General features: G+C 33.9%; 1 protein-coding gene across 4 annotated transcripts; it reads left to right on the top strand.

Moving 5' to 3' along the window:
* LOC105178299 (probable LRR receptor-like serine/threonine-protein kinase At5g10290) lies at window positions 1-8,944 on the top strand. Of its 4 annotated transcripts, XM_011101755.2 has the most exons (13): window positions 1-232; window positions 1,397-1,577; window positions 2,721-2,850; window positions 3,029-3,100; window positions 4,352-4,495; window positions 4,578-4,649; window positions 4,784-4,849; window positions 5,025-5,089; window positions 5,980-6,126; window positions 6,410-6,751; window positions 7,354-7,748; window positions 7,843-8,158; window positions 8,469-8,944. In XM_011101755.2, the coding sequence occupies exons 2-12, from the start codon at window positions 1,511-1,513 to the stop codon at window positions 8,155-8,157; spliced, it is 1,815 nt and encodes a 604-aa protein (XP_011100057.1). In that variant the 5' UTR covers window positions 1-232; window positions 1,397-1,510; the 3' UTR covers window position 8,158; window positions 8,469-8,944. The 4 variants fall into 4 exon arrangements, with proteins under 4 accessions (XP_011100057.1, XP_011100056.1, XP_011100059.1 ...); XM_011101754.2 differs by lacking the exon at window positions 8,469-8,944 and having other exon boundaries at window positions 7,843-8,440; XM_011101757.2 differs by lacking the exon at window positions 8,469-8,944 and having other exon boundaries at window positions 228-354; window positions 7,843-8,440.

Below are 12,201 nucleotides of genomic sequence, written 5' to 3'. Positions count from 1 at the left end.
GCAAGTGCTTTGGTATTGTAATAATTGCAGTTGGACACAGAGAGAGAAAGAGAGAGTGGCGGTCTCACACACTAGCACGCAGAACACGCATTTACAGCGAGTCATAGTCAAAAAGCCATTAACCAAAAGAGCATTTTCAGAAGCTTCTTTTCGTGTTCCAGATTTGCTCCAAAGTATCCTACACTTCATACTTCAAAGGACAACAAGACCCGTTTCTGATCCTTTCACTTGGGTACTTCTCTAACTGCATATTCGGCTATTTTCCTTTTAAATGTTGAAGCTTTTCAAGAATTTTCGTGAGAGATGGATAAGTTGTGGACACCCGTGTATTCTTCTTCTTGAAATTTTGTTGGGGTATTCAAGATTTGTGCTTGAGAAGAGATTTTCTCTCTGTGTGTGATTATAATTGGGTGAAGTGAAGGTTGTTGGTGCTTGTATAGTTGATTTTACTGATTTTGATGGGGTGGAGAATTAACATTGTTCTTTACTTTTCGTTTTTTGGTATAAAGATTTGTGCCTTTATGTGAGAGAGTTAATTCTTGGATTTCTGCATTAAGTGTAAAGGGGAAAGATATGAGGGAACTTGAGGTTGTGTTGGATTAATAAAGTTTGTTCATTTATATCACTCTGAAATGGTTGGAAGTGGATTTTTGATTTATGGCTATGGAGGATTTTAATTGTTGGGTTTTCTAGTTTGTGCTATGTTGTATGTGGTTTATTTATTCCAGGGTTGTTGAGGTGCCATGAATGTTTACTATTGTCTTTTATAACTATTTATTGTATTCTTAACTGTTGAGTACTTTGCTCTTTCTTAATGCAAACACTGAATAGATGCCTGGATGACCTTAAAAAATTCTGGGGTATTGCTATATTTTGAGCGTGATGAATATCGATGTCTGTATGCCATAATTACAACTTGTCGATGTTGTGTCTTTCCGAAAATGGGTACTTTTCATATGTGAATTATCATAAACATGGTTATTTACCAGAAAATTGGCTTTGTGAAATTATTTAATTGGATCCTCTAAAAAATGAGAAATTGTTTAACTGGATGATGTTAAGCTTCCTTGAGAAAGATTTCCGATGCCATAGAACTAATCATATTTATGGATTAAGCCATTGAGAGCTAGCTGGTTGCAGAAGTGTTCTTGCTGCCTTTTCAATTGCTGCAGCTTGCCCTCTCTGAAATTTTATAATCAAATCATCCTGACATAACTTTAGCACTTTGCACTACTAGTTTTGTACAATGCCTCTGGGTAAAAGCTAGCATCCTCCTTTCATACACATTGATTATATCAATTAACTTCTATATGTTCTTTCTGACTACTCGTCAAAATTTGCCTCACATGGGCATTAAAAGTGTTGAATGTTAACTTGTCAATGGTATGTTTAACAGTGTTGCCACTATCTGGGTGATTGTCCACATAGACTAGGCGAATGCTATTTCTCAGGAGCAGCTTAAAAGCAGGTTGGAACATGCTATGTATAATTTGATGTGATATTCTTGGAGATGGACCTGCTTATTGGAGTGTTAGTTTTGGGTTGTTTATATTCTTTCGTCTCTCCTGATGCACAAGGTACTATCCTTATAGCATTTCTGAATCATCTTACCAATGTATCATGTAAGTTATCATGTAATCATCCCGAATATTCTCATTGTGGATAATAATATCTTTAAAGAATGCTGAATATTGATTTTTTAATTCTCGCTGCATATACAAAAGCTTATTACGAGCCATTCATTCTTATTATGTTACAAGCATGCCTATGTAGGCTGGTGTGCACCTATGTAGCATTATTTTTGGTTTCACAAGGTACAAGACTTGCTTCTACATGCAAATTATTTAGATAAGGATAAAGGAAAAGAACTAATAGATCAAATGGATTCAGAAATTTGACTAAATTTCTTCATTTGATGAATAATTGTACTTGGCATGCTTTTATTTCAGGTTACTCTTAAATGAAGAGTATCTACTTTAACAAATGATAGAAAAGTGAAGCAGAGTGATAAGATATCTTAATAAGTGGGAATTGAGTGATGATGGTCGGCTATACTTGACAGGATTGAAACTAATGAATTCAGTCTCAAATAAGAGTCTGTTTCTTGTCTCGGAATAAAAGAGATTGACAGGCCCTCTCTTCCACTAGCCTCAGGAACAGTCCAAAAGATCATTGTCCAACTTAAATGAACCTCTTTGAACCACTGTGATTGGAATATCAAGTGTTCATATACCCATATAGCATCTATCTAAAGCATGCTATGCAAAAGTGTGAATGATACATTTTTTGGTTTTTTAACAATTTACTTCATTTACAAAATCCTTTTAACCATACCAAAAATGAAAAGAACTTTTGCAACTTAACCCATGTGGACATCTGAAAGGGCATTTTTGCAAGGAGTCATCTCAAATGTCTACTTCAACTTTTTCAAGGCATTTGAGATGGCAGCTTGCTAAACAGCATTTCATTGTAAATCTTAGTCTAACTTGAGTTATTGTCTGTTGATAAAAGAGGCTTGTGCCATAGTGCACCACGTTTCTTGCCCGGTGTGTTACAATCATCATGAAGTTAAACATTGTAGATTGGATTTGGCAATAAGTTACATAAAATGGCCTCTATTCACTGTGTTCTTTTCATCAGTTATGTGTATAATCATCTGCATATTAGTTGAATGTGATCATTACTCAAGGGAATAACTTATATTTTTGGGAACTCTCCAGGAGATGCTTTGTATGCTTTGAAGATTTCACTTAATGCTTCCAGCAATCAGCTTACAGATTGGAATCAGAATCAAGTTAACCCATGCACTTGGTCCAAAGTTATATGTGATGGTAACAACGTAACGACAGTGTAAGAAAACTTTGATGATTTATCTCTAAAAGTTGTTACTGCGTAATCGTTTTCTTAAATGTGATTACGTGTTGCATATATATAGTTTTGGGTCATATTGTCCGCTAGCTTTTTCTTTGTCTTGTGAATTTCATATTTATTGCTAGTAAGACATCTCATATGATTATGTTTCAACCAGGACATTGTCTAATATGGGATTTTCTGGAACCTTGTCACCAAGAATAGGGATTTTGAAGATGCTCACAACACTGTAAGTATTGAGAACTTGCAGCTGAAAGTTGATTGATTGTGCTATTGTTGATGTCAGTATATGTCAATTTGCTGGGCTCAGTATATTTGAATTTATTGACTATCTTAATTTATCTTTCATGCAAACATTGAGAGTTTGATTTATTGTTTTATACTCATTCATTCAGGAGTCCTGATGATTGTACACATTGTAATTTTGCTTTGCATTGGTATTTTCACTTTGCATTCTAGTTTAAATTTGACAGAGGTATTGCAAGTTTGTGCCGAATGTACTTTGATGATAAAACAGCTGAAAATTTTCTAGAAAGGATCTGAGCCACCTGTATCTCAAGTAGAGGAATTACAGAAATTGTGCGTTCTTTTTGGAAAGTGAGAAAAGAAAAAATTATAAACTGTTGCTACAATTACTTTATGTTCCCACTGAACCTTGTTTTTCACTAAATTTGATACTGAGGAGTCGTGACATAAATGTTTTCGCCCCAGCTAGTTATGCTTTAGGTTCTCCAAGAGACCAAAGGTTCTTTACTGCATTCAGTTGTATGAATTGAAATTCTGAGATTCATAACTATCTTTTCTTAACATCTTATGGGGTCTGTGATGGGCAACATTTTAAAACCCTGACCAATTACTAAGTCGTGGTCTAGCCCGTTGGATTGGCTTAAGAAAACCAGTTGACCCAAAATGTTCTTTGTGTGTATATATTTGTATGTGTGTGTGTGTACATATTCTAGAAATCAATAGTTACTCATTTTTATGCTAAAGGTTTTATATTCTACGGCCAAATCTTTGTGCATCATCTTTATCCCAACTTTGATGTCCAAATTTTCAAATTTTCAAGAATACATAACAAATTGAAAACAACTCTGTAAAAGAAATATGGCAATATATTGTCTTCGAGCATTCTTATAATTGGATAAGACTTGGAGCAGGTTCCCGCTTAAACCGGTTGGACAGGTCGGTCCGGTCCGGTTATCAAAATATTTACTTGTGGTGTATGACTTTGACTGGACTCATGAGATCGCACCTGTACTCAATGGATACTTGTATGAAAACTTGTAAGAATTAGGATAAATAAATTATTTGCTTTAGAAAATGATGCTGGTGCTGGACCAATGTTGAATTGTTCATCTAATTTTCTTGATGCTTAACTTCTCATTTCTGGGAGTTTGGTAAGGAACTTGTGAATTGATGTTTTCCTTGTTCACCCAGGCATGAGAAACTGTTTGATAAGAATCTTTATTCTTTAATGCAGCCAGTTACAAGGGAACGGCATCACTGGTAAGATACCTGAAGAGTTTGGAAATTTAACAAGCTTGACGATGTTGGATCTGGAAAATAATCGTTTAACTGGAGAGATACCGTCTTCCCTCGGCAATCTTAAGCGGCTCACATTCTTGTAAGCATGCTTAAATACTTCATTGACTTCCTTATCTTTTTGTTTATGGTGTCAGAAGTAAGATGCTCCTTCACATGGGCAGGATTTTAAGTCAAAACAATCTCTCTGGACAAATTCCTGACTCACTTTCAAGTCTCCCGAACTTGGTGAACATGTAAGTAACTTCTCTTGTCGTATACTGCAGCTCATCATGGCAAATTTGGTGACTTTAAGTTTAAATGGATTCGGCTGTGTCTTAACCTTCATTTGTTTTTTTTACTTGGCATTGATGAATCTTCTTTTTCCCAGACAACTTGCTTCTAACAGTCTGAGTGGCCAAGTACCCGAGCATTTATTCAAAATTTCCAAGTACAAGTACGGACTCATTCTCATTCTATCTTTGTGTTCCTGCATATGAGCCATTTGTTTTTGTGCAAACTCTTTTGTGTGCATGAGTTGGTAAACATTACCACATTACCTTTGGGCTGATTTATGTTTATTTGAGTTATCTATAAAGATTACCTCATAGATTGAGCTTAAGTTCTTTCAGTTTTACAGGGAATCAATTGAATTGTGGCATCAATTCTGCGCACAGTTGTGTGTCCGAAAATGGAGGTATAAGCATTGTACACTGATCATGTCAATTTGTGCTGTGTCTCTTGACAAGATTTAAACTGACATTGTTAGTTATTAATCATATTTGGATTTTAAATATTATTAGAAAGTTTTTGAATATTAGCAAATAATAATATGGTAAATAGAATTTATTGTATTTAGTGTTGATCATAAGTGATTTGTGATGATGACATCTAGTTAGCTTGGTGAGATAAGTGATTTTAAAAACTAAATTATCTTAAAAAACATATTAACATGTTTATGTGCATATTATTCTCTTCAAATTGTTAATGATGAATCTAAAGTTACCAATATACTTTGCTGGCAATTATAAAGATACATAATTATGCCTAAAACATACATAAAATGTATTAATGAGAAGAATTATCTGCTAAAGAAAAAATGACAAGTAGGGTCAAGAAATTATTCAAAAACAAAGTATAAATGTCAAGCAAATACATACACATATATATATACATGTAACATATCTTGTGTTTATGTAAATATATTGTATATAAATGTATGAAGTAAAGATGAAAATCAAAAAGTATGACTTCTGATATTGAAAAACTACAATATAAATTTGAGCACAAAAATTTCAAACCATAATTGTACTTAAAAAAGATTTGTATAATTCATTTACGTACATGAAGTATAAAAATATTCCTATAACATATCTATGAAAATATATAACAATAATAATGATATTTATTGGTATTGATTCATATTCTTGGTCCCAATAATTAATTAGCGTTTATTTTATTGAATTATGTTTAACGCTAATCTTCACAAACTTTATATTTTTAACACATGCAATGTGATACGTGCATACATTTTACTAGTATCTTTAGAAGTTAGCTGGAAGATAATAAGTGATTCTATCCTGGCAGGTGGTTCGAGTAAATCAAAGACTGGCATGATAGTTGGGATTGTTGGGGCACTCTTAGTTATCTTTCTTCTTGGAGGTTTACTCCTGTTATTTCTGTGGAAGGGCAGGCATAAAGGCTACAGACGTGAAGTTTTCGTCGATGTTGCAGGTTTGTTCCGATTATTGCACTTCATGACAATTTGTGGATTTTGAATTCATTACATCTATGGAAGGGTTTCCAGTTTTTGCTGCTATCTACATTCTGTGCTAGCTTGTCATGCACACAGCATATTTAACTAGCTATGCATGTCCTTTTTACTACTGTCTTCCTAAGATTTCTGAATATCAGTTTGCATCGTCCACATTGTACAGTTTATCGAAACTGAGACTTCAAATTGAAGATATCCTAGTTCTGATACTTCATTATTGAAACGTAAACTGAAATTGCTCAGGTGAAGTTGACCGGAGAATTGAATTTGGTCAATTAAAGAGATTTGCGTGGCGAGAATTGCAGCTTGCTACGGACAATTTCAGTGAGAAAAATGTACTTGGACAGGGGGGTTTTGGAAAAGTTTATAAAGGAGTGCTTGCAGATAACACAAAGGTTGCTGTCAAACGTTTGACTGATTTTGAGAGTCCTGGTGGAGATACAGCATTCCAGCGTGAAGTAGAGATGATAAGTGTCGCTGTTCACAGAAATCTTTTGCGGCTTATTGGCTTTTGCACCACACCAACAGAACGCCTTTTGGTTTATCCTTTTATGCAAAACTTGAGTGTTGCCTCTCGTCTGCGAGGTATTACATTATTGGCATCTCGCTTGTTAGTCTGTGTTCATTCATTGCCACTATTTGGTGTATTTATTTCTGGGATAATTAAAATGACTTTGCAAGAGTTAAGTGTACTTACAAACTATATCCCTCCACATTTTGAAGTTCCAAAAACCTTCCCTGTAAATTTTCGCATTGAGAAAACATTGTTGACAAAAACTTACAGCTTCCTCCCTTTTGGGATTAGATATAAAATAATTACATCCCTATGTTTTTAAGTCTCGAGCACTAGTTTCCCATCAAATTTCCATACATTACTGCATGTTCAAATGGTATAGTTGTATCTAATGATATAAACTTGGAAAGGAGGTTTTGGTAATTTCAAAACGGAGGTTTTGATAATTTCATAAAAGGAAAGGTACAGTCAGTAACTATATTAATTATCTAGGTGAGGTCACTGTAAGTAACCCTTTATTTTAACATGACTTGCCGTTTTCTCTTTGAAGTTGATGACACACTTGAGACTATACATAGAGAAGATAGTTTGTATTGAGACAACTGAACTTTTCATTCATGCGATTTTAATGTGGATATTACAATCTTTTCATTTATTTTGGATATCTAAACAGAACTTAAACCTGGGGAGCCTGTTTTGGATTGGCCTACGAGAAAACGTGTGGCACTGGGCACAGCACGTGGACTAGAGTACCTTCATGAACATTGTAATCCTAAAATCATTCACAGGGATGTTAAAGCTGCAAATGTCTTGCTGGATGAAGATTTTGAAGCTGTTGTCGGTGATTTCGGCTTAGCGAAGTTGGTCGATGTCAGAAAAACTAATGTAACAACTCAAGTTCGCGGAACAATGGGTCACATAGCTCCCGAATACTTGTCCACTGGAAAATCATCAGAAAAGACGGATGTTTTTGGATATGGCATCATGCTTTTGGAGCTTGTAACTGGCCAACGAGCTATAGACTTTTCCCGCTTGGAAGAAGAAGATGATGTTTTGCTGCTTGATCACGTAAGATATCATTTGAGTGTATAATTAAGTAGTTAATCTTTCCAAGTCGGTTGTAAGTCCGACATGTAATGATCCCATTTAATTCACCTTCAAGGTCAAGAAACTGCAAAGGGAGAAAAAACTCGACGCCATTGTGGACCGGAACCTGAACCGAAACTACAATATTCATGAAGTGGAGATGATGATTCAGGTTGCACTACTCTGTACGCAATCATCACCTGAAGATCGTCCGGCAATGTCAGAGGTCGTCCGAATGCTGGAAGGAGAAGGACTCGCAGAGAGGTGGGAAGAGTGGCAGCATGTCGAAGTCACACGGAGGCAAGAATACGAAAGGTTACAGAGAAGATTTGATTGGGGAGAGGACTCGATTTACAACCAGGATGCCATCGAGTTGTCTGGAGGACGATAAGGTAAAAACCTGTAATATAACAAAGGTGCCAGAATTTCTTGCAGCAGGTATTCTGGTTAATGAAACATAGATTTGTTCAATAGTACTCTATTCTTGCTTCTGTTAGCTGAATTCTTCTTGTTGCCACCCTTATCTCCTCTTAATATCATTATTTTGTATAATTGTGTCTGAAATTTCGTTGAAGGTGAGACTGGTCGTCTTTTAAGCATCCGAAGGTTTGCCATGTGTAGTTTTGTTTTGAAATGGCTGAAAGTTCTGACCTGTATGTACTGGAACTTGTTCATTTGCCTTATCTGTGATCATGAATTCAGGTGGGCTTCTATCATACACTTCTTGTCCAGGATATGTGTGTGCATGCGTGCGTGGGCTGGAATTTTGTTTGAATCGGTTTCTAGTGAACTTGGATCAATTGACTGCTTGTAGACAAACCCTTTGTGACGAACCTGTGTTCTTTTTTTGATTTTTTGGTTACAAAAAGTTTGGGTGGTTCCGGCTCTGATCATGTTCGGGCATTTTTGGGGTTATAAGTTGCTTATAGAGGTATTTATAGATTACTTTCAAGGTAGCTCTTCATCGGCAGATGGAATTGAATTCACAACCATCTTATTGGAATCGATCCGTCTCACCAGCCAAGCCATCAAGAATCGACACAAAATTGTGTTCTGTCTATGAGTATGTGTATTTTGTCTTTTGATGTTTATCTGGTAACAACTCGGATAATATTTATTCAGGGGGAAAATTGCAATTTTAGTCCTGTATTTTAGCAGGGTAGCATTTTTCAGTCGTGCACGAATTGATTTTCACAATTTACTCCTCTACTTTTATTTTTTTTTGGCAGTTTTAGTCATTTTTCGGTTAATTTGATCGAAAAATTTTATGTGTATTGCATATGATCTAATTAAATTATTATTTTAGTCCTGAAAATTAATTCTTGTAGGATTAAAAATGCTATTCCCTTAGATTATAGGACTGAAATAGCAATTCAATTGGATTATGCAATTCTTCGATCAAATTGGTCAGAAAAGAACTATAATTGTCAAAATTTTAAAGTGATTGGGTTAAATTGATAAATTTAACTTGTGCAGAATTAAAAATGTAATTTCTTAAATTACAGGATTGAAATTACATTTTTCCCTTATTCGGGTGATTGTTGAGGAAAGTGAGATGAGAGAGCAATTGTTCAACAAGACTGCATCTTTGTTCCTGACCACATAACCATCAGATCCAACCAAAAGTGCACTTTATAACAAAGTCTGGGTGGAAACAACTAAACTTACCTTAGAGACATCTGAGTAATTAGTAAATAAGGATAAATTGTACTAAAATTCTCTGTGAAAATATAAAATTATATTTTCTTTCAAAAGCTTTTGAAATTGTGTTTTTGTATTTCTTTTGAAAATTCTCTATTCACAATTATATCCCTATTGTTAGGGTTTGGAAGAGAAACCTCAATAAAAATATAAATAAACTTCTAATTTTATACATCATTTAACATCTTGTATAAATTATTAATAATATGGTTAGGTATTTTATTTTTAAACGGCTATTTTTTATCCAATGATAATAGTTCAAAAATAATATTTTATTATAATTTCTTATCAAGACTTTATATATGTTTTGTTCATCCTGTGTATAACTAGAGTATTTTTGTCAATAAATTTATGGAATGTTGTATGAGGGGTAAAGTTTAACGTAATTGTATACGAAAACTTCTCGAAGAGGAATGCAAAGTATAATTTCAAAATTTTTTTGAGAGAGTGTAATTTCATAATTTAAAGAAGCTAATTAAATATGAATAACATAATAAATAAACAAACGGATCTAATCAGAAATGAGAAATTTGGGTATTCTTGGGTTGTTTTATTATTATTATCATTACTATTATTTATTTATGTTTTTTTTGGAGAAAGCTATATTACGCTATGGAAATATTGTAATTTTTATCCTGTATGTATAAGGGGTTGGTAAATTTGGTCCTCTAACTTTCGCGGTGATAATTTTGGTCCTATATCTTTCAAATGTTCGTGATTTTGGTCCATTAGCCATTTTATGACAATTTTACCCTTCTAGCGAAAAATCAACCCTAGTCCACTACATACTTCAAGTTAGGCCTAAGATGCTTTTGAAATAAATTAAGTCATCATAAATTCATACTTTGTTCTGACCGTCTTGATTTCCGGTATTCCAAGTCCTCGATTTTACGGGCTTCCACCAATCATACTACCACAACAGATGATTCGCAGGCACTTGACTCTTTCAGCAACAAACAACACAATCCCATTTCATTTCATACCTTAAGGTATAAAAGACACTCCAATATATAGACTTAATAGAATTTGGATAAACAAGTTGAACAGAAACCTTATTTTTATTGAAAAAATATATAAAATATTATATAGACATTATATCTTTCATTGAAGGAGACAACTATTTAGCCTCTCATATGATAGAGGACTTAACTTATTTGGGTTTATAGAAATTTAAAAATACAATGACTCGGTTAGGTTTCTGAAGATAGAAAGCACGCTGAAATTGCAGATGCATGCATGCGTGCATCAATTCTACATTGCTTTCCCCTTGATATCTTTCCCCTTCTTCCCACCCCAAATCGAGAGAGACAGAAAGATGAAATTAAGGAAAAATTGCAATTTTAGTCTTTTTTGAACTCATTTTGGTTAATTTTGTACTCAATATATGATTTTTTTTCCTGATTTGATACAATTTACCCATTGTGATATGAGAAATAAACAAAATTTATCTTCTGAAGAAAAAATAATAACAAATTACCCCCATTTGTTTGGAAAATAAAGCAAATTATCACATGTTAGTAGTTTTAAATAAGGGGCAATTCGCTTCATTTTCCAAAATATAAGGAGTAACTTGTTATTTTGTGAAAAAAATTATTTTTTTAGTTCGTTAAGTATGCTTAATATTAAATTTAATCTGGTAACTATGTCCATTTTTTTTTTCTAAAAAAAAATCAATAACTTAAAAAATTGATTAAAAAAGGTCCTCTGATGGACGATTTTTGTTTTAATGGCCGAAAATATTACGTGGCACGTCAGCTGAATATATTTGGTGATTTTTAAACTTATTTGGCAATTGAGATGAGGTGGAAAATATGTTGGACATATTTTGAATTATATTATAATTTATAAAATTAAAATTATTATTAAAAAAATAGCTCCCTCCTGCCCCCACCTTACTGCCTACCCTCCTTCCTGCCCCCAAACCGTTCCCCATCGCCAGACACTTTCCCCCGCTGCTCCTCAACCACCTCCAGAACTCCCCCCACGCCGCCGTCGCCTACCTATCTCCCCCACCCCGGGCACCCCTCGTAGAGCATTTCCCAGACCAGAAATTGGTCTAGGTGACACGATGCTGGTTGCCTAGATAAAAGATCTAGGCGACTAGCATCACCCAGAGGTGGAGGGCGAAGGCTTCGCCCTCCGCTTAGGTGGGCAACGCCGTCGCCTAGAGGTGACGGGGTCGGACACCACCGTCCTTCCTTGCGGCGACGCCAGTTAAATAATTTAACTTTAATTTAATATATTTTATTTAATTTAATTAAAAAGTATTAAAGTAATTAATTTAATTAAAAGTAATTAAAAAATTTAAACTAAGTAATAAATTTTATTAAAATATATTTAAACTAAATAATTGTTCATATTAATTAGTCAGATATAATTTTTATAATAATTAATATTTAGTCATATAAATATTAAATTTGAAAAATGAATTTATTATATTAATTTTTGTATTGAAATTATAATTTAATTTTTCAATTTAAAATTAAAAATTTTTATATAATTTTGATATTAAAATAATAGTCAGCTTTAATGGCCATATGTAGTTACACACAGTTGTACGTGTGTATAAATTGCCGGAAGTTCGACACCTCACGTGCCGTGTAGGTAATTTTCAGCTAGTTTTTAAAATCTCATCCGAATATTCCCTATAAAATCCTAAATGGTACTAAATTTCACTAGATTATGAAACTTAACGGACTCAAAAAAAATATGCATAGTTATCGCATTAAAATTA

This window comes from Sesamum indicum, linkage group LG15, assembly GCF_000512975.1.
Source record: "Sesamum indicum cultivar Zhongzhi No. 13 linkage group LG15, S_indicum_v1.0, whole genome shotgun sequence".
In the NCBI taxonomy this organism is placed as follows: domain Eukaryota; kingdom Viridiplantae; phylum Streptophyta; class Magnoliopsida; order Lamiales; family Pedaliaceae; genus Sesamum; species Sesamum indicum.
This window is presented reverse-complemented; position numbering and strand designations above follow the sequence as displayed.